Source organism: Drosophila navojoa, chromosome 2 (assembly GCF_054131105.1).
Source record: "Drosophila navojoa isolate 15081-1374.11 chromosome 2, UAZ_NAV_1.0, whole genome shotgun sequence".
NCBI classification, from domain to species: Eukaryota; Metazoa; Arthropoda; class Insecta; order Diptera; family Drosophilidae; genus Drosophila; species Drosophila navojoa.
Genome location: NC_142890.1, coordinates 3,170,537 through 3,192,594, shown reverse-complemented (window position 1 = coordinate 3,192,594; position 22,058 = coordinate 3,170,537). Strand labels below are relative to the sequence as shown.

The 22,058-nt window shown below is 38.5% G+C and overlaps 4 protein-coding genes, 2 long non-coding RNA genes and 2 other non-coding genes across 10 annotated transcripts; 5 read left to right on the top strand and 3 right to left on the bottom strand.

Moving 5' to 3' along the window:
* Window positions 1–237: 237 nt before the first annotated feature.
* Window positions 238–1,313, bottom strand: LOC108651232 (uncharacterized). Of its 2 annotated transcripts, none has more exons than XM_018100745.3 (6): window positions 1,027–1,313; window positions 837–944; window positions 707–766; window positions 606–638; window positions 433–513; window positions 238–373 (listed from the first exon to the last, which is right to left on the bottom strand). In XM_018100745.3, the coding sequence occupies exons 1-6, from the start codon at window positions 1,264–1,266 to the stop codon at window positions 353–355; spliced, it is 543 nt and encodes a 180-aa protein (XP_017956234.1). In that variant the 5' UTR covers window positions 1,267–1,313; the 3' UTR covers window positions 238–352. The 2 variants fall into 2 exon arrangements, with proteins under 2 accessions (XP_017956234.1, XP_089120664.1); XM_089264538.1 differs by having other exon boundaries at window positions 433–504; window positions 591–638; window positions 1,027–1,312.
* A 663-nt stretch (window positions 1,314–1,976) lies between these two features.
* On the bottom strand, window positions 1,977–3,119 carry LOC108651050 (uncharacterized). The gene is made up of 2 exons (XM_018100477.3): window positions 2,917–3,119; window positions 1,977–2,851 (listed from the first exon to the last, which is right to left on the bottom strand). Exons 1-2 carry the CDS (start codon window positions 3,010–3,012, stop codon window positions 2,054–2,056), a joined length of 894 nt encoding a protein of 297 aa, XP_017955966.1. The 5' UTR covers window positions 3,013–3,119; the 3' UTR covers window positions 1,977–2,053.
* Window positions 3,120–5,192: 2,073 nt separating this feature from the next.
* On the bottom strand, window positions 5,193–6,783 carry LOC149092048 (uncharacterized). The gene is made up of 2 exons (XR_016196185.1): window positions 5,966–6,783; window positions 5,193–5,884 (listed from the first exon to the last, which is right to left on the bottom strand). It is a non-coding gene; the product is annotated as an uncharacterized LOC149092048 (long non-coding RNA).
* Window positions 6,784–7,426: 643 nt separating this feature from the next.
* On the top strand, window positions 7,427–7,506 carry TRNAL-UAG (transfer RNA leucine (anticodon UAG)). The gene has a single exon. It is a non-coding gene; the product is annotated as a tRNA-Leu (tRNA).
* Window positions 7,507–8,017: 511 nt separating this feature from the next.
* TRNAL-UAG (transfer RNA leucine (anticodon UAG)) lies at window positions 8,018–8,097 on the top strand. Its single transcript has one exon. It is a non-coding gene; the product is annotated as a tRNA-Leu (tRNA).
* Window positions 8,098–9,931: 1,834 nt separating this feature from the next.
* On the top strand, window positions 9,932–13,191 carry LOC108648981 (serine protease 7). 2 transcript variants are annotated; one of them, XM_018097964.3, is made up of 3 exons: window positions 9,932–10,097; window positions 11,137–11,785; window positions 12,433–13,191. In XM_018097964.3, exons 1-3 carry the CDS (start codon window positions 10,040–10,042, stop codon window positions 13,025–13,027), a joined length of 1,302 nt encoding a protein of 433 aa, XP_017953453.1. In that variant the 5' UTR covers window positions 9,932–10,039; the 3' UTR covers window positions 13,028–13,191. The 2 variants fall into 2 exon arrangements, with proteins under 2 accessions (XP_017953453.1, XP_089121792.1); XM_089265666.1 differs by lacking the exon at window positions 9,932–10,097 and adding an exon at window positions 10,177–10,359.
* A 1,342-nt stretch (window positions 13,192–14,533) lies between these two features.
* LOC108648980 (CLIP domain-containing serine protease B8) lies at window positions 14,534–16,981 on the top strand. The gene is made up of 4 exons (XM_018097963.3): window positions 14,534–15,566; window positions 15,636–15,732; window positions 15,792–16,090; window positions 16,157–16,981. Exons 1-4 carry the CDS (start codon window positions 14,942–14,944, stop codon window positions 16,477–16,479), a joined length of 1,344 nt encoding a protein of 447 aa, XP_017953452.1. The 5' UTR covers window positions 14,534–14,941; the 3' UTR covers window positions 16,480–16,981.
* Window positions 16,982–20,399: 3,418 nt separating this feature from the next.
* Window positions 20,400–20,898, top strand: LOC149092047 (uncharacterized). The gene is made up of 2 exons (XR_016196236.1): window positions 20,400–20,563; window positions 20,615–20,898. It is a non-coding gene; the product is annotated as an uncharacterized LOC149092047 (long non-coding RNA).
* Window positions 20,899–22,058: the final 1,160 nt, after the last annotated feature.

Here is a 22,058-nt window from a genome sequence, read left to right as displayed (position 1 = left end):
AGGCTGCTTGGGATGGTCGACTCAGTTATATAGTTGATTTTATAGTGAATTTCAGGTAAATTAATCTTCAATTGTTGCTTTCCTTTCTGCTTCACTCGTATCAGTCAGATACAAGACAACATTGATATGATTTTTAAAGGAAAGGCATCTGGAAATCGACGAAAACACATTGGTTCTATGAACAGTTCTTAGATTCCAAAAGCTCGAGCACAACATAATTATTTTTATCCAGATTGCTTGTAAAGTTCAAAAAGTTCAGGACACGCTTTATTAAAACTACAAATTGATTGATTAAGTATATGCGAGTATAAAGATAGAAAATATAAATGTGTTCTACATGATATGGTTCAATCTATAGATGGGTGAGGGAGTTCTGTAATAGTTCAAAGTCATTAGCTGAAGTTCAAAATGAACTAATAATGTGTAACTCACTGCAAGATCGCCCAGAGCAGCATTCAGTTGCTTCACATAGGGCGCAGCAGCATGAGCAGCAGATGCGATGGCCTGAGCGCCCTATAAATACATGAATTAATAATAAAAGAAATCGAAATTGGAGCAACAAATTGGAATTGTTTATTAATTTTGGGAACTTGATAAGTACTTACGCCAACTTCTCCAATTATCGAAGCACCAGAGGACTGTATTGAAGGAAAACAAAAAACAAATCTGTTATAAGATCTCAAGTTGCGCTCATGTGGATGCTTACTGAAACGCTGCTAGACTTGGGCATGGCCTGAATCTGCACACTGAGGCTGGTGATCGTGTTCTGTGTAATGAGTATATATACATATATATATTATAGTTTCAAGTAAAATTGTGAACTCTGTTCTACTTACAGCCAAGTGGCCAAGTGCATTGCCCATGTCACCCATAAGACCGCCAAGAAGATTGTTTTGCTCCGGTTGAACATAATCACGCTGAGCTCGCAAATTGGTCAGAGCATTCTAGAAACGGAAATTTGGGGCGATCATATATCTATGATCGAATTTCAAGACTCTCTGGCAAGTTTATAATGCTCATACTTACAGCTAGATCACCCAATCCATTAGCCATATCACTTAGCATGTTTTGCATAGCTGTCTCAACATGTTCCACTTCAGACTGCGCAGCATCGGTTAACTTCTTCTCCAGTTGATGGATTACTTTCTCGCCAGCTACAGCCACCTTCGAGATATCGCCCATTAGATCACCAAAGGTAATGGTGCCGGCATCGACTTGTTGGGCCACCAAAACGATGGCCAAGAGGGCAACAATTTTGACTTGCATATTGCTTGTTCGACTTTAACTTGTTAACTGTTTTGATTTTAGAGACGAACAGCCTGATTTATATAGCCAACTTATCTATGTAAGTTGAGTCGCAGTAAAATGTAATTACGAGTAGCCCTTCTTAAGCTCAACTAGCTCATAATTCATATACGAAACTGGCGGCGCGCACTGATTGATGTCCGAAGTTCTTATCGCCTTGCGGTGAATGTTGAGCTAAGGGCTTTTCTTAATATTAACTATTTTGATGGCAATAATAGTCAGGTTGTGTAATGTTGTTTGAATTGTGGGTGTATTGCTTTGTAGAGCTATAAGTCAAAAGTTTATACGGAATCAGACTATTTATTGTGTTACATATATAATTTGTAAGATACTCAGCTCTGTAAGAAGCAAAGCTTTTCATATGTGAAATTGAAATATACAGTAGAAGCCGGCTATAGCGACTCAGCTTGTACCGTCTGTACGGTTACTGCGACGAAACTTCTGGTGAACTTAGATGAGTAAACATATATGGTTATAGCGTGGTCTGGGTATAACGATGGTTCCTTATAACCGCATTCTACTGTATTCTAATTCAATTTGTGAGAACAGCATAATTATGAATTCTGATAAGACTTTCTATACTTCTGTCTATATCAGGTCAACAAATAGAACATTGCCCTCAGTTACTCGTTTAACATTGTAAAATGGCTGAATTAGAGAACTAAAAAGCGTTTTTATAGTCGACAGAAATTAAAGCTTTATTTACAATGATGTTATATTGCTGATTACAAACAGTTGGGCAGTTCGCTTACAAAAAGTTACCCACATTGTTGGCAACATTTGAAGCTGCATTGGCAATGTTGTGGGCCACATTGGAAGCAGAATTGGCAATGTTATTGGCAATATTGGAAGCTTCAGAATCCACATTGTTGATGACATTGGAAGCGGAATTGGCAATGTTATTGGCAATGTTGGAAGCGTCGGAATCCACATTGTTGCCAACATTGGATGCAGCGTTGGCAATATTGTTAGCCACATTGGATGCAGCGTTGGCAATATTATTTCCAACATTGGAAGCAGAGTAGGCAACATTACTTCCAACATTGGATGCAGAGTTGGCAATGTTGCTGGCCACATTGGAAGCATCAGAAGCAACATTGCTGGCCACATTGGAAGCATCAGAAGCAACATTGCTGGCCACATTCGATGCAGAGTTGGCAACATTGTTGGCCACATTGGAAGCTGAGTTTTCATCGGAATTGAAGCTGTTGGCGATGTCATGTGCCAGACTGGAAGCATCGGATGCCACGCTGTTGCCAAAATTGGATGCACCATTGGCAATATTGTGAGCCATATTAGATGCATTAGTTGCAATTATGTGACCCAAGTTGCCAGCGTCTTGGCCCACTTCATTGCCGAAATTTGAGGCCGCTTGGCCAATAGAGTTGCCCCAATTGGAGGCTTCCTGGCCCAGTTGACTGCTGCTCACTGCGTTGCCGAGATTGTTTGCTGCTTGGCCCACATTATTACCGAACTGAGAAGCGGCCTGGCCTATGGCATTGCCAAAGGCTGAAGCTTCCTTGCCAATTGCGTTACCGAAATTGCCCTGAAAACGAAAGTAGTTGAGATTTACATCTTCAACGTTCTGTACCTTTGGCATTTAACACATACAAACTCTTGGCCAAGACTGTCAAATATGCTCCTGGCGCTGACATCCTGCAGACCCAACACGGTCATCGACACGGCAAAAATAACGAAGAATTTCATGGTGAAGTTTTCGGTTCAGATATTTTTCTAGTTATATAACTGTTAGTTATGTTATTAGTATGCTATACAATAAAAATTGTAATAGCAACTGAAGATATTTGCATGTTTCAGGTCGTATTTATAGGGAAACGAAAGTCGATAAATTGCGATAAGCTTATCGCTAGACTCTGTCTACGGATTATTATCTAGGGAATTTTCGGTGTGTCAATATTTTTAATGGTGGCCTGGCCATTATCTAGAGCAAGACGTATTGTCTACCCATTGAATTAAAATTCACATTAAAACAATTTTTTTACTTTTTCATAAAATAAACAAAATTATCAGCGCCAATTTTTTAATTCATAATTTTCTACCTTTTAATTAATAATTGTGAAAATTTGTCACATTACTTGATAAGAAATTTGATGGAAGTGTGTTCAGTGACAGAATATTAATTGCCTTTTAAGAGTTATGCAAGTTTGTGCGTCGAAGCTTATCTCAAAATATATTAGTTATAATTGCCTATTCCGGTAATTGGTTTGCCATCATGAATTTGATAGAAAATTTTAAGCTCTAGGGCTTAAAAATTATTTGATTATGATTTATTGTTTGTTCTATATATTTAGGAAATGAGAGGAAATCAATCGTATAAAGTGAAAAAATAGAAAAATACTTTGATATTTAGAACTTTTTCCATATCGAAATCTAATTGAAAAAAATCTAATTTTTATCAATGTGTCCAAACTCCACTTTGCGTACATATAATCAAATTTGTTGTACGTAAATGTTTAAAGATAACTTTGTTGATATATACATCCAAATGGTTTACTTGAATTGAAAAACTTAATCATACACTTAAGTTTAGTTTACAATGGCGTTTGTGATTTGTCGATGAGCATTCCCGCACATTCTTGTGGGGAACTTTTAAAGAACCATAGCACAAAGTAAATCAGTTCTTGTATCAGTTTGTAAAAAATTAGATCACTATTCTAATTCAGGATGATCAGCTGAGTTCATATAGTCATAGTCTTAATTTCATGGGATCCGTCATGGTTATAGAGGATAGAGAATTTTACATCTATGCTTTTCGCTTACGTATACTGACATATACCCAAAATACAAAAACAAAAGAAAAAAAGTCTTTTACTTGACTTCAAAAACATTATTGCAGTAATATTTCGTGACTTGAGGTATATAATTTGTCTATATATATATTTTTATATATCTTTTATTATTATTCCCACAATATTCCAATTACGATGTATGTATATTTAGCCTAAGGATCTTCGCCCTTAAGCGGAAAATCCCTATATAGATTTTTTGTAGATCTATGCTGATTTCTTTTTGGTTTCTTTTTTGTGTCTTCTTTTGGATTCCTATAGTTCTGAAACGTAAAGTTCAGGAAGTATTGTGGGCCTCGCCTTTTAGATTTATTTGGCCGGGATCCCTGTCCTTTTTTTGTTGGTTTATAAATCAAATTGATAAGAACATTTTTAGCTGGTTTGATTGAAAATGATATCGTCTTTTTGGTTGGCATCATATTATTATTTTCGGCCTATTTAAAAGAAAACTAAATCAGATTATTTCGTTAATATATGTATATAAATGCGATTGAAAACTTACAGTGCACTTCGACAATGATTTGAAGTCCTCGATACTCTTTGGGCGTGCATCTAGACTTGAAATCAGCACCGCTAGAAGAAAAATATATATCAGCTTAAACATTCTGTGATCACTGAACAAACGTTTTCACATCAAGTAGGCCATTCTATTACCTAGTTAGCTTAGAAACTGCGTTAAATTTTAATTTGTGATATGTACAGGGAACTTAAATATTTCGTTATGAAATTAAGTTGACGTAACTGTAGCAAATGGATCTTTGTTTTGTTTTTTGTTACTTTACTTTACAGGGTATACAAACCTGAACCCATTGAAAATGGGAAATCAGGGTATAATGGTTTTGTTAAAAGTATGTAACAGACAGAAGGAGGCGTGGCAGACCCCACAAAGTATACATATATATTCTTGATCAGGGCGACGAGCTGAGTCGATTTGGCCCTGTCCGTCTGTCGGTGCGTCCGTCCGTCCGTCCGTCCGTATGTATGAACGCGTAGATCTCAGAAGATATAAGAGCTAGAGACTTGAAATTTTTTTTTCCAACGTCCGTGTATATCACGCGCATATCAAGTTTATCACTAAAAATCGATAACTACTCCCGATATTTTATTATCGATTAAAAACCTTATCGAAAGCTAGTTATTTAATTATAGCGCCTACACCTTTAGAGCTAGAGCTTCCAAATTTTAAATGTAGACTTATGTGTATTTAATATAATTTCGGTTTTTGTTAAAATTAACCCCCCACCCTTAAACTCGACCCCTCACCCTCACCTTTTTAAAAGGCGTATTTCATTTAGTAGAGACTTGTGCTTTGGAATGTACATACATTTGAACATTATGATCATGTTCTGAAAGTTTCATTAAGATTGGACGTCTAGAAATTATATTATTTAACAAATAAATTCGTTTAATATTGTCCGAACTGCAGCGCGGCCCAAGCGCAGTCGCTGCTTACTGCACAGTTAGCAGAGCGCGTTCTAATACGTGCGTGTGTATGTATGTGTGCCTAAAAAGGTGCAGAGTGATTGGAATATCAGACTGGAGGGTTCAGGGTATCTCCTAGTCGAGCAGTCTCGACTAGAGTTTTCTTACTTGTTTATTTTGCTTTTAGTATGCAATTTTTAATATTTTGTTTTATTTTAACTTACATATACCTATGGCTTATTATGCTTTTTCGAGAAAGAAAAGAATATAGTATAATTCTTTCCATTTAGCATATTCATAAGTCCTAAATATTTTTGGGTTTCGCGCTTAACATGTGACCCAAATTTCTCCTAAAATGAAATTGAAGAAAACACAATATATATAGTTTTGATATATGTACATTACTAAGAAAACTTCGGGTGCATACTTACAAAGATGTCGGTTATAGCATAGCTTAAGCTCGGGGGCACTTCTTCTTGATTTTCCATTTTGCAGGCCATCTTTTCCATATTACTTTCTATAGCTCCTATAATGGAATCCTCTGCAGTGGTCAGAATTAAATATATTGAGAACACAATTATAGTTGATATGATAGCGAACATTTTGTCAGCCATCAGATCAGACCCTAAACTGAGCTGCGGAAGGCTCCATGCGATATTTTCATTTGCAGCAACAATTGTCACGGTCCATTGGCAACGCTTGCCTCAAACTTCAAACTGAATTCGAGGCGTAGCAATGTGAATTGGTGTGGGGCAAAGTCAAGTCGAGCCGGCGTAATCCCTGTGGTGGCTGTGTTATGAACCGTTTAAGACGCATTTATTGTGATTTTTATGCAGCCCGCCATCGTTTTAATAGATTTTTGCATAAAACGCTTCCCAGGGTTACCGTTACTCACTTGCCTAATGTAAACAAGTTATAAAACGCTCGTAAACCCAGATGACGGGGCAGAAAAAAAAGTGTAGAAGCAAAATAGTAAACTATATCGTCATAAAAATGCTATAAAATATATAGAAAGGGAAACCTTTTCGTTTTTTCTTTGTTTTTTATTTTGCTTGCGAATTTGCGAAATGCACAAATCGTAAAATAACAACAAAACAACGGGGTGTGCGGCTAGAAATTGTCGACCTCAAAGGGCGCAAGATTGCCGGGAAGGTAGCTAAATGTTTTCATCTGTATCTCAACATGCCCTGACCACGGCGACCTTATGCCCAGACTCATTATCGCAAAATCAAAATGCGTTTGTCAATGAATTAGAATAGCCTTGATGTGAATCCTGAGTCGTAAAAAGTGGTTTTGGCATTGTTATTACTCGGGTATATTTTATTTTATATTTATTGATTTTAATTCTTAGTAAGTGCAAGACTGCATAAAAAACTTTAGTTGTTTGTGAATATTTTCTACATTCTGATTTAGGTTACGATTAAACAGATAAGAAATTTGTTGGTTTCAGCTTTAATAATACTTTTTTATTTGCAAATATTTCCATATTATATGTTAATCAAATAAATTATATGCATATATGTATGTAGAAGCACAATAAATATTCACAATCATTTTAGTCTACAAATTGGGGATTATATTTAAATTTTTGTTGTTGTTTACTATTTTGCTATTAATTTTTTTTTTTTTTGTTAATTAGCTTTTTATTAAAATTTGCCTCAAAAACTATTTTTTATTGCATTCAACATCATGTTTATGTTCTTGCTGCCTATCAGTAGCAAGTGCCAGCTTTTACTACTTTCTTGTTTTGATGTCTACTACCTTTTCAAAATGTACTTCGGCAACACTTGTGCAAAACATCCCCGAAACTATACCAACATTTTAGTACCAGACGACAGACAATAGAATTGTGGTGCGCATTCAAGTAGCATATTTGACACAAACCCGGGCGAGGCAGCGTGGCCGAGCGGTCTAAGGCGCTGGTTTTAGGCACCAGTCCGAAAGGGCGTGGGTTCGAATCCCACCGCTGTCAAATTTTTTTATATATTTTTTATTCTTAGAATATATTCTTAGAATATATCCATCACATGTATACATAGTATATTTATGTAAATAATTTCATTAAAATTATAATCTTTTCAATATTTGTGAAATAATATTGTATGGTGTATATAGTATGTCCATATTATGTAGAATTCACTTCAAAGTTTGTTATTTTTAGTAAATCAGAACAGTGTATAAAATGCAATTTAATGGATTATCGCAAAGCAAGGCAAAGCAAAGCCGTTGAACGGATATCTATATATGTATCTATTATCAATTTTTGTTTTGTTAATGTTAAATTAAAATTCAATGAAATAAATTATGGGCATAATAGACGTAAACAAATTGGAGAGCTCAGTACAGTTCTTGTTAAGTACATACAAACATACATATGTATATATGAACAAGTGTAATGTGTTTGATTCTGATTAGAACATTTTCATTACAAAAAAAATAGGTTGTGTGAAAGTTGTTGGCTTGGAATCACAACGTCGGCATATGGCAGCGTGGCCGAGCGGTCTAAGGCGCTGGTTTTAGGCACCAGTCCGAAAGGGCGTGGGTTCGAATCCCACCGCTGTCAAGTGAAATCATTTATTTTAGTTCTGGTGGGGTTGCAAGCTGTTTTGCATTAGCACTCGGAATATTTCGCGCTTAATTAAAGCATGCCCACGCCTATTTTCCGGCACAGACGTTTATCTGGCGTTGACATTTCCCGCGTGCGCTAGTTAACTCCATTTGAACCCTTTCTGCGGTAACATGTTGATCTTGTTAGTAACCCGCAGTGGTCGGTCCAATTTGAGAATAAAATGAAAGGAAAAGCTACAGGAAATTAAAGGGTTTTGCGTTCTATGTAACTGTCCTTACCGCGGGGCAAATAAATGAATCAAATGTTAAGCAACACAACTTATCTAAGGTTTTTTTTTTTCGTTTTTTGTTTTATTGCTTTCTTTCGAAGCTAATTGGAAAGACGAAAGGCGTGGACTTTCAGTGAAACCCATATCTCACAACTTAAGCTTAAAGTCCTTTTGAAAATTCCTATGAACTTAAATAGTAGAAGGTACAATGGAATGTTTTCTCTATACAATTATAATTTCAATTGCCATCTAGGGTAAAACGGATTAAATTCCACGTTTATTAAACTAGTAGTTGAGTTTTTCTATTAATTATGATGCCAGACAATTTATTTTTAGATGTACGTCATACTGAAATGTGTAAAGTATATTTCTAGTATTTCGTAGTAAAAAAATCGATTAAAACTTTTTAGATTATAAATACCATTTATTATAAATATTTGTTGTACTTTGTATTTATAGCTACATTATAAATCGTACTCTTAGGAACATGTAAACTAATTTAGTTAACTTAAAGATTGATTCATATTTCTATAGATATTTGTTTATTAAACAACTTACTTTTTCACGTCGCTTTGATTATTAAAGAAAAATAATGCATATTTGCTTTTGTAATTGCATTAAAACTATCAAAATGATGTTAAGCTTATATATACAAGACCTTGTACTTTTGATTACAATATAATATATTTATTTTATAGTATCTAATATCTACATATTATATTAAATTTATATATAATTTATGTATGTTATATATTACAAAATATATACACACATATAATTAGAAATGTGATTTTTCGTTGGTTATTTAAATATGATGTGCATCTGAGTCATCAACGAATGAATGGAAATTTTAGTGCTGAGACAGGTCAGTCTATCAGATTAACTCGTTAGGATAGTTCCGTTCGGATTAGTATAACACATTGGTAAATGCATATCAAGGAAATCTCAGTAATGTAATTACAGATATTTATATATATATATTTTTTAAGAATATTTATAGCAAATAACATTAGGTTCTTAGCCTACTATTATGATCAATCGATTTCTTATGACAAATAGACAAATTAATTGGTTATTGAACAAATTTAATTTTCAGACAAATGAGTAAACGAAGCAGAGCAGTTCTCAAATCAATTAGCCGGAATTTTCGCCACAGTCTCAGTCATATTTGTGACGAGGCACACGGATTTCATTGACTTGACTTAGGTTCACTGTACTCGCTGTCAAAATATGAGATTTTCCCCAAGAAGCATAGACGCGTATTGTATTGACTAGTGACATATATAAAACAGCTAACATCTATGTATACATATATTTATGAACATTTATTTGGTATTAGGTCTGTAGCAAATGCTTTAACCACATGTTAAGCCCCATTTTGAGGCGCTCGCCTCTGGCTGCTGATTAAGCTGTGAGCGCGATGCTCTGCTTGTTTTCAAGTTCTTAACACCGGTTCTCACAAGAGTCGCGTGTGCATTCGTTCTTGCTGTGTTAACTCTCAGCTAATCACGATCGCGGCTATAAAAGCTCTTACACAACTGCCAGCCACTCACAGTTTCATTTCAAGCGTCTAGTTGAACGGTTATTATACAAAACATATATACATACAAATATTCCATTTTTAAATGTTTATAATTTCATAAAGCATCTGTTATTAATTTAATAATTATGAAATTGTTTGTGTTGTTGCTGTGCATTTTATCTGCGGATTACACAAGAGCGCGTTGTAAGTGACAAATGAAAAACCACAAATTCTTCGGGATTTCCTTAATACGTACCTAATACTAAGAGAATGCGTTGTTTACCGAAAAAAAAACTCGAACCATATACACGAGCTTTGGGGAAAAGTGCATAATTAAATACTAATTATAGCCGGTTTTCAGCCAGTCGCTAAAGACTGTTAAGCACCAGCGCGTGCCAAGTTCAATGCAACCTTAAAACAACAATTTTTGTACTGAAATTTACGTGATGAAACGTTTCGTTTTGATGTAAATATAACTTAAATCAACTGCTTACAATAAAAAAAAAAAAAAAAGAATAAGATAATATGAAGACAATGTTATAAATGAGTGAGAATTGCTCAATTATTTCGGTGTATCTAGGTTATACACAGGTCCGATTTAATATTGTTCAGCAAGCAATTGTTGAACACTCAGTTCAATTTTCATAAACAATAAAGCCTATTTATAGGTAAAGAAATGTCTTGAGAAAAGTCAAAATATATTTTGAGAATGCATATTTTTTATATTTTATAAAATTTAATTTGTAAATTAAATTTGGAATAAAACTATGGTTTTTATTGAATTTTAAATATATATTATTTTAAATATTTATAAGCTTCAAGTGTTTACTGATTTTTTTAAAGCATATACATATATATAAAAAAAACTTGTAAAATAAATTTTAAAATTTAAATACAAAATTTTTTTTAGTTAGAGTAGATTTTCTAAAGCTAATGTCTCAAAATATGTTTAGTATACAATGTTTCATATATAACTTTAAAGTCAAAGAACATTCATTTCAATGAAAACCCAAAATATCTACCGATTTGGCCTATTTCGACTTCTTCAGATAACTTTCCATTCAGTTTTAATACACAAATATAAATAACATAAACATCAATGACTCGGCTATTTTAGGCGAGTTGGTGAACCACAGAAATGTCGCTGTCAATTCTCATGTTTAGGCCGTGTTCTTCCCCACATAAACCAGATCTCTGATTGTCTCTCTCTCTTTCTCTCTGTCTCTCTCTTTACCTCTTGCAGACGCGCGTTGCATCAATCCCAATCAACGTGCCGGCCTTTGTGTGCAGATAAATGAGTGCCAGACTCTGTATTCGGTGCTGCAGCAGTCGCCTCTGTCGACCACGGAGAAGCAGTTCATCAAAGAGTCAAGCTGTGGAATGGGCCAAGATAATCTACCATTTGTCTGCTGCACTCGAGATACGGGCTACACGCGCACTTACCGTGTGACGCCCAACTTTGCCGACTATCCGGACTTCAGTGATCTCAGCGAGGGCTACGATTTCAGTTGGAATCGTGCGCCCAATACGCCAGCGCCAACCACACTGCTCTTTCCCAGCGATCGGCGACCCTGGAGCTTTGGCGAGGAGCCAAGCGCCGACAGCAGTCTGTCGCAGAGTCCGGGTCAAGGTCGACGCCAGCCACAGCAGGTGGATGGCTCGGCTCTGCTGCCACAGCCACCCGCCTGCGGTGGTGTTACCATTGAGAACAAGATCTATGGCGGCGAGGATGCCGATCTCAACGAGTTCCCCTGGATGGTCCTGCTCGAGTACAGACGGCTTGCCGGCAACGGACTCTCTACTAGCTGTGCGGGCACCTTGATTAATCAGCGCTATGTGCTCACCGCTGCCCACTGTCTAGTCGGACGGATCGTGCGACAAATTGGACCACTGTGAGTAAAATTTTGAATTTACTTACGAGCAGGTTTCATAAATTCATTCAACTTTCCGTTAGCCGTGACGAAAATTCGCACTGCTTAATCATACGTAAAAAAATTTCACGCATTGCTGTCAATCGAACTGCGATTTCCAAGCCGTTTTGGGGGACTCCATCTAACCGCTTGTATATCTCTGTTTTTTCTGGGTGTGTGACGCTCTGATTGTTATTGTCGAAATATTTAAGAATATTAATTAAGTTGGCCAAACCAGATTCAAAGCGTTTAGCGACTTCTGCGGCTGCTGCTGCTGCCTTATTAACGTGATTCATTTAAGTCTTGCTCTGGGCTGGGTTAAGTTGGGTGTTTTTTTTTCGTCGTTGGGGCAGGGGAAAAGGGTGGAGTTTGGGTTGGGAGGGGGTGCAGGTGTCATGGAACGGCGGTTCAAAGTGGATAACAATTCGTTGCGCTCTTAATTTACTCGACCGGCTGCTTTTGCTTTTGCTTTAGCTTTTGTTTCGCTTTACGTTGGGTGTTTGGCGGCTGACCCGTTCGCACTTTTTAAATTCAATTAGCAATATATATCTGATTTCCTGCTAAACAAGCGCGCCCCATGCTTTAACTTAATGTTATAAATTTGTATTACTTAATTTGTTATATTTTAGTGCCTCGGCGCGTCTGGGCGAGCACGATACGCGCTCTGCAGTGGATTGTCCGAGAGGCGGCGGCGCCTGTGCGCCGGCTGCCCAGCGCTTGGGCATTGAGGAGGCGATCGTCCATGAGCTGTACAAGGAGAGGTCGCCGAATCAGCTGCACGACATTGGACTGGTGCGGCTGGACCGAAATGTTCACTACTCGAGCAGCATACAGCCAGCCTGCTTGCCTTCGGTGGTGGCGCCGGAAACGAAGCGGGCGGGACAACAGTATACGGTCGTTGGCTACGGCCGGACACTGCAAACAGCACGCAGTCCCATCAAGCAGAAGCTAACCGTTAACTTTGTGGAGCCGGCGCAGTGTAAGCGTAAATTTTCGGAGCGCAAGATCAGCATCATGCCCACACAGATGTGTGCGGGCGGGAAATATGCGCAGGATAGCTGTGATGGTGACTCCGGCGGACCACTGTTGCGGTTCCGGGACAATACCTGGGTGCTAGAGGGCATTGTCTCGTTTGGCTACAAGTGCGGCTTGAAGGACTGGCCGGGCGTCTATACCAGCGTTGCGGCCTACGACATCTGGATAAAGCAGAATGTGAGAGCCTAACGAGAGCAGCGCTCGCCCTAAAACTAAAGCTCGAAATGTGATCTTGCCTACATACTCGTTTATACATACATACATATATCTATATCAATAGCATATTTAATTTTAGTCATAAGTGTTTTAGCCAAAATAAAAGAATCTAGCTTAGAGACTATGTGCAAAGTGAATGAACCTGAGCTTTGAAAAACCTTTGGATTTTCCAGCACGTCCGTCAATACAATCGCCTGCCATTGACATTGCCGCCATACATTAATTGACCACGGCATATAAACATAAACCGCAACAAAAGCTTCCGGTAACAATTGGCGAAGACAACAACAACAACAACAAAAGCAATGGCAGCCGTAGCAACAGCTGTAGAAGCCGTGCCAGCTGTTCTTGGACTTTGACCAAAGCTCTTTGTGGTTATGGCTCGCACTCTTAACTTGGATGAATATTATTAGGGAGAAGACACTTCTAGATTGCATTTGCTTAAAATATACGTGAACAATATTTTATAAATCAATCGATTTTTATTTGATCTGGCCTTTCAGACATAGTTTTATGGAGCATATCGAATTACATTACGATATATATCTGATATATAGAGATACAATTTTGGTCTATAAACACTATTTATATATAAAATATTTACCACCAGAAGTAACCTAATGAACCTGATGTTGAAACTGAATGGATTATTAGTTATCATATATAAAATTTTTTTTTTAATGAATTTATTAGGCAAATCAACGTGAAATGCATATAAACAGAACTTTGAATTAGAAAATCATATAGAGAACCTTGGCACTTACTCATTTGAAGCACCCATTCGTTATGTCTCAATGGCAGCAGGGACATTTCAATTATCAATCTAATACACATTTAGTTATTGTAGATTCCGGGTAATTTTGGTTTTGGAGTTTCCAATGTGATTAGTATTCTTCTTAAAACAATTATAATTAAGGGCTCATATCCTATATGATTCATTAACTATGACAACTTGAATTGAATTGCGTGATATAATGTTCATATCTGCATATATGTATATAAGTCCGCTTCTTACTTACAATTAGTCATATCGATCGATCTTGCATCCGTTCTCTGCTCCTATTGATCTAATTCCATATTCATATATATTCAATTGTAAAAGCTCTATCTCTCTGCCTCTCTCACTCTTCCCTAAAAGCTTTTGCTAGCAGCTTTTTAAGCTTCCCCTAAAAGTAGGCAATGCCTATTCGCACAGCTCGAACGCCGAATGAAAGTGAAACCAGAAAACACAGCTGACGGCTGATTGCATAACCGGACTCGCGTACCAGTTGCCAGCGTGCGGCCAGCAATAACAACAACAACAGTAGCAGCAGCAGCAGCCGCAGCCACGATGAGAACAACAACAACAACATCGCTGACCGTTGCTCCCGTTTCGTTAACGGCGATTGCAGTTTTTGGGCTCGTTTTGGTGTCACAAGCTGGCGAGGGCTGTGTTCGTTCATTTATTTATTTATTTACTTTTGCTTTTTGTTTTCATTTTATTTATTTTTGCTTTTTTTTTTTGGCACTCTTAGCTTCGGCTCTTCCGAGTCGCTGTTGTAGTTTCGGTATCGGTTTTAGTTTCGGTTTCGGTTGACGCTGTCGCCGCTGCGCGCAGCATTCAAATTGGATTTTAATATACGGCCGAGCGTTCACGCGAGCGGATTCACTTTTCGTTTGCGTTTTCATAAGCCGCTCAGCCATCCACAGTCCACAATCAACAGTCAACAATCAACAATCAACAGTCAACAATTCGATATTCGCGACATTTGCTTTTGGCCATTGCACGCGTTCGCGATTGCGTATACGTCGCGTTGTCCCCCGCCTGACCGCCTCTCCGTTTGTCGACGTTGGCGTCGCTCTCGTTAAAGCATCGCATTGTTTGGACCTGGACTCGGCCAATCGCTGATGTACCCTCACCCAAACAGCGGCGCATTGTGGGTGGCCGGCACATTGCTCGCCCTTGCCCTGCGCATCACAGCCGGCAGCGCTGAGCTTCAGCCGCAGCCGTCTCGGTCGGCGCAGCTGGCTTGCGATATACCCAACGAAACAAAGCGTGGCATTTGTGTACAGGTGAGCCAGTGCGCCGCCTATTTACAGGTGCGCAATGTGACGAATTTGAGCTCGGAGCGCGTCAACTTTCTGAAGAAGGTGCAATGCGAAATGGAGACAACTGTAAATGCAACTGCAATGACAACAGCAAATGCAACGGAAACGGCAAATGTAACAGCAACTGCTGCTGACCTTACGCTGGAGGATGCTTCGTATAATCCTCTCGTATGCTGCCCAGCCAATGGACAGGACTATCTCTATCCGGTTATACAATTCACCAAGTTTGAGTATCGTCGCTTTCTGGATGTCACCGCGCGCTTCAAGCGGAAGAAGCTGAAGAGACGCATTCAAACCGTGGAGCCCAGCACGGGCTTCAATCTGCTCAACGAGTGTGGCAAGCAGGTCACGAATCGCATCTATGGCGGGGAAATTGCTGAACTAGACGAATACCCATGGCTGGCATTGCTCGTCTATCATTCAAGTAAGTTGCGGCTCAGAGCAAATAGTAATTTCAAATGAACTAATATCCTCTTCTCTACATTGTCCTTAGATGACTATGGTTGCAGTGGAGCTCTGATTGACGATCGACATGTTTTGACAGCTGCCCATTGTGTTCAGGGCGAGGGTGTGCGGGAACGTCGCGGCTTGTAAGTTTGTTAAATGAGCATTACTTAAGGGTATATTAACATCATCAGCGACATTACAGGAAACATGTGCGTTTGGGGGAGTTTAATGTCAAGACGGAGCCTGATTGCATTGAGGAGCCCAATTACTTGAGCTGCGCGGATGCGGCACTGGATATTGCATATGAGCATATCCATGTGCATCCGGAGTACAAGGAGTACTCGAGTCACAAGTACAATGACATTGCCATAATCCGGCTGAAGCATCCGGTTAGCTTCACGCACTTCATCATGCCCATCTGCCTGCCCGACAAGACAGTTCAGACACCGCTGACCGAAGGGCAAATGTTCTCCGTCTCCGGCTGGGGACGCACCGATCTCTGTAAGTGTTCGCCTAGCTGTAGCAGCCAGCTGTACTGCCGTTCTAATTCTGATCAATCTCTTATAGTCAACAAGTACTTCATAAATACGCACAGCCCAATCAAACTGAAGCTGCGTATACCCTATGTGTCCAGCGAAAACTGCAGCAAGATGCTGGATCTCTATGGTGTGCGACTGGGTCCTAAGCAACTCTGCGCCGGCGGCGAGAAGGCCAAAGACACCTGTGCCGGTGACAGCGGAGGTCCGCTCATGTTCTTCGATCGTCAACACTCCCGGTGGGTGGCTTACGGCATTGTAAGCTACGGATTCACACAATGCGGTTCCGGACCGGGCGTATATACATCGGTGCTGAGCTACATCAACTGGATCGAGAGCATAATCAAGAAATAGAGAAGGAGTGGAAGAGAGAGTATAGATGGGAAGAAAGAGCTTTCGTCTAGAGGGATATTGAGAGAGGGGGAGGGATAGATAGAATGAGGGAGAGGATGGTTGGGCAATAGAAAATATATACTTTTATGAGCCAGTAGCTGGATTGAGAGGCATATTAACTTATAGACGAGGACGGAATGCGGAATATTGACGTCAGATTTGCAGCTCGGAGATATTTCAATATGCCGATAACAGTTGGCGCCTAGCAGAAAGGCGGGTAGGGGAGGGGTTGCTGGGCACTGGGGACTGAACTGTTTCTAAATATTTGTACATATTTTGCTAATTATGTATCTAACAGTTAATTAGTGTGAGTGCGTGTGTGCATGCCGTTGTGTCTGTGCGTGAGTGTGTGAGCGTGTGTCTGTATGGGTGTGTGTGTGCTTTAGCATGTGTGTGTGAGCTAATAAAAGTCTGAAAAACATGTTTCTATTGAAATAAGCTATTAAAATATTTACACACACTAGAGCGTTTTCCTTATTAATCAAAAGCGAGAAATGTTCCAAGACCTGAGCTGATCTTGGCACGGTTCCAGCGGCAGTTGGAGCTAGTCGATGCTGCTGACTCATCGCTACGGAGCTGAGGGAGATAACAATGAAGAAGAGTTGAATTTACTGTTTGCACTTGCACTTAGTTAGCGTCGCATGCCCTTGAGCCCCAGGGCTGTGGGGCGTGTCCATGAAAGAGGCGAGACGTTAAGCAAATGATTGAACAGACAGCTAAACGGACAGCTTACCAGCCAGACAGTTATATAGACAGCCAGTCAGCTGTTTCACTTTTTTTACATCCCTGTCAGCAGCTGGTTAAACTTGATATTGCAGTTTTAAATACACTAACAAGGGGTATTATGATTTGGTAAAGGAAGTACAAAACGTATAGAAATGGTTGAGAAGAAGAACAATAAAATAAATTAATCAAATTCTAAAACAAACAATATAATATATTTATAAATATTTCCTCTTTTAATTTTTATTCAATATATTATTATAGTATTTACATAATTTAATTTTTAAAATATTTTGACTATATTGTGATACATATTAAGATTGATCAATGAGAACATTTTATATATTTGTATATATGCAATACAATATTAAAATTATAATATCCAGCTTCTGTAAATAATTAAATTTCAATAACAAAAACTCTAAAATCAATCCACTTATTTAAAACTCCAATTCTGCCAGCTGAAATTCAACTTTGAAAGGCAAAGAATCAAAGTCGGTTCTTCTTTGAGAATATGAAAATCATAATCTAAAATATTCAATCATAATAAACATTGTTAGAGCATTTAACCTTCGATATCCACAGTCATCGCTGCTACCATATTCAATATATATATATATATATATATGTGTTTTTCGTCGTAGTTTTGATGTCGTCATTGATTGCCACACTTTGCTTTCACTCATCATTCGCGTGCAGTCCAGGCAGGCAGACCTGGCGTAGACCTGGCTCAACGCGGACTACGGCCGATTTCGAACGTGAGCAGTGATGCAATGCGGGCCAAATGGAGACGAGCTGGGCATGGCCAAGCCGAGCCAAGCCAACTCAATTCAAGCCAAGCCTAATGCTGCCCAAATTCAAATCGATGCCATTCATCAGGCCAAACCGAGTTGGCCAAAAATAGCCGCAAGACAGGGCAAACAATTTGTATGCACAGTTTGGCAGCGGCCGCTGCTGATTCCAACTGTGCCACTGACCAAAATTGGTCACTGGCCAACACTGAATGCTGATGATCATCATCATCATCATTGTGATGATGATAGTGATCGAGTATGCGTCAGCGTAGTGAAAGTGAACTTGACTCTTTGACGGGTTGCTGCGGCGGCTGCTGCTTCGGCTGCTGCTGTTGTTGTTGCTGTTAATGTTAATGTTAATGCTATTTATGCTGATATGTGTGCGATATGTCGCATTAATATTCATGATGATGTTTAACAGTCTGAAGAAGACAGTGAGGCATTAGTGCTACTGTCTCTGTTGCTCTTGCTGCCGTCGCTATTTGCACAGCTCATTACGAAGCGTTGGCGATTTTCGTTAACCTTGAACTAAATAGAGATATATGTATGCATGTTTACATAAATGTTAAGTAAATGTTAGGAAATTGCCAAATGTTTTTGACATTGAAAATTGCAAGAAATTTTGAAGTGTGAAGAAGACATAGACATTGAAATGGTTGTATTACTCGTATTACTCAGGGGCAGTCAGAACTAAATCGGGTACAGCCACGCCCTCTTCTTGCCAAGTAAGTGGTTATTATTTTTTTTAGAGTCACATCTGTCCATTCTGAGCAGCCCAAAGAGAATAATAAGTGAATAGCTGTAACCACAAAAATTGAAAATTGTTTAGAGTACTATGGGGCAATACAGTTCAGCTGCCACGCCCACTCAACTTTGGAAAAATTCCAAATTGTATGCTGTGCAGTAGAAAAGGTCGCCTAATCGAATTTAAAAGTCGAAGCAACCCTCTTGCAGTGGATAATTGAGTTGGGCCAGAGTTTTTGCCGCAGAGGCTTTTGTGTAAAAAGTTTGTTTGTTTGGACAAAATTGGAAAATGAATAGGTAAACTCCATAAAATTAGCCATATGGCCGTAGCTCTACAGGTGCAGAACCGTTTTGCCTCTAAGCCTAGCCAGTGACGTTTTATTAGATGTTTCGTGCCGTTTTTTTATGTGCTCGCCAATTGGATTTCCATTTATGTGCAGCTGAGCAACGAAATGCATAACGATAAAAGTTTATCGATTTGTTAATTTCGCGAGCAGCTCCCGTATCAACAACAATAATATCAACGAAATGCGACAGACGTTGACGCTGCCATTAAATGTCTGTCACAGGACAGGATACGACCATCAAACGCTTTGCATGACAGCCACATATGTATACAAGAGGGGCGGGCACATGGGAAAGTGGGCTGGGTTCAAGGGTAATTCACATGGGCATTTGGTTGAAATTGTTGGGGAAATACAATGAAATTAGAATGCGAAAAAAGAGAAATAAATGTTTATAATATATATATGTATATGTATATGTGGGTATATATTGAGAGTATCGTTTTCATTAGTTAATGGATGTCAGAATTACTGAGAGAATAAAAATAGAATTAGTGGAAAGTGGGAACTGGGAAGAACGAACGACGGGACAGAGAGACAAATATTTGCGTTCTTATCGGAGTAAAAGCATTTTACGTATTGCGTCTTATGTGCCGAACGGGAAGCATAAATAAAGGCTTACCGAGAGTTAGTGTAAACGAAGTTGTTATACACTTGCTGCATAAGAAAGGAAGAAAGGAAATTATTATATTGTGGACTCTTCATAATATTAGCTGGTTTGTTATTTGTATTTTCTTTTTTAATACTTAATGTTTAAGCTAGGTTAACACTTATATTTATATGTATTTATATGGAGTTTATTATATTCTCCAAAAACTCAACCTTTTTCTTAGTATTAGACACCAATCGCTTTTAGACCTTTCACGCATATATATGTATGAACGGATATTCATCTCTGTATCTCAGGCTTTTTAAGCGTTCTCGTATTCACAGTTGTTACTATTTTGGAGCATGACTTAAATGTGATATTAAAATATAAATTTGTAATATGACAACCCTAAAACTGAAGTGTATGTACAAAAGGCACAACTTAATATTGTATAATGGAGAGTATATCGTTCATATCTATATAATATTGAGTTTAATTAAGAAATATATATGTGTGTATGTTTATATTTATACATTTGTTCCCTCGAGTAAATCGATGCTCCTTCTCCAGCGGATATAGTGTATAATCTGTATGCATAAATGTATATATATATGTATATATACAATCCACAGACGGTTGATAATCTGGTCGGTCGTAAACAGTAGTGTAATGGACATATCAGTCAGAGTGAAGAGCTTGAGCTTAGTACACGCATAAAAAAACGCATATATTGATATTTGAGTTACAATTAAACAGTCAATCGAAGTATTATGTGGCGCTATTGCTTGATCTTAACTCTATGGAGTGCCCTGCTGCTATTGTGTGACGGCAGACATCATCATTCTGTGGAGGTACGTAGTTGAAGTCCTTGACAGTCAGTTGCACAATTTGAATGTACACAGATTGAGGCAACTTCGACTGAGGCATTCGCTCATGCGGGACCGGCGGCCATTATGTTTGGCAATCCTCGGCCACTGCTTAGACTCCGATTCAGCCCAAAATGGACGCACAACAACAAGGAGCACGGCAATCGTGACAGAAAACGCAAGCATCACAAGCATCAGAGAACGACTAGAGCCACTACCCGGACTTCTTTCAAGCATCACTAATAATTGCACAAAGTGAATTTTATTTTGCATTAAATGCGACAACCGAAAAGTATGCAATAAATGATGAATCAAGCTGAGTGAGCGGGATATTAAATAGGGAAAGCTGATGGCTTGACAAATATAGGAAAAAATTAAGATTTTTTATGTGTGTTTCATTGAAAAATCTTTGATTACAAATTATTAAATTGATGTGTTTTATATGAACAGCTGTACATCTAAACTGCAGGCCATAGTCAAAGCAGATGGTGTTCATATCAAAAATTTATTATAATTTTAAAAATAATATATTAAGTTCTAATAGTTCATATTATATTTGAAATGAATCTAAAAGTAGAGACTGCAAGCTCTATAAAATGCGTATTATATTCAAAATCAATCTGCATTCGCAATAAATTGTAACGAATTGAATTCAAACTCCTGACTTGATTATTGATTTAGGGCTGAAATCGCAAATTTTGCCTTATTTTTTTTTAATTCTGTAGAAGACTGTGTTAATAACTTCACCTTCATTTCTAACATTTTTAAGAGTTTGCTGCTTAAATGGATTGTACTCCGTACGACTCTCAATAGGCTCAACTGTACACCTCTCTCTCTCTCTCTCTCCCTCTCTCTCTCTCTCCCTCTTTGCGGCTCGTCATGCTGTGCCACGTGTCGCTAACGCAAAATCAACAAACTCCATTGTAGTACATGTATAAACAAGCACAAACATAAACAGCAATAGACATTAGATTTTTAATCAACATGGGCATAATGCGAACCCTCCAATGCATTGCAATGATAATAATCACAGGCCAAGGCGACACGTGATGCCTTGAAAAATTATGACTTTCATATTGTGCGAAAATTGTGCTGGCATAATTTGCATATTGCCAACGCGCAGTCCACACCCTCCCCACTCTCCCGGGAGATGTGTTCAATATTTATTAGAAATTAGCAACAAGCTGTTGAAATGAGTGGAAAAGCACTTCAGGCAGCTGCAGAGTGAGAAGATGCGAATCTCTCTTGAAACTGCTGCCGACGTCGTTTACTTCCGTTTATCTCGTTTGGGTTGGCATTTGAACGTGTGCAAATTATATGAATTTTCCTTTATAATTGTGCAGACTGTACAGTGAGCTATGCATATTTATTTTATTGAAATTAAATTGCCAACAACATCGGCTCAATGTGGCGGAAGTAATGCAGTGAACGTGCCTGAATAACCAACGTCACCTTGTCGAGCTGTGGGCTGTCAGACCTC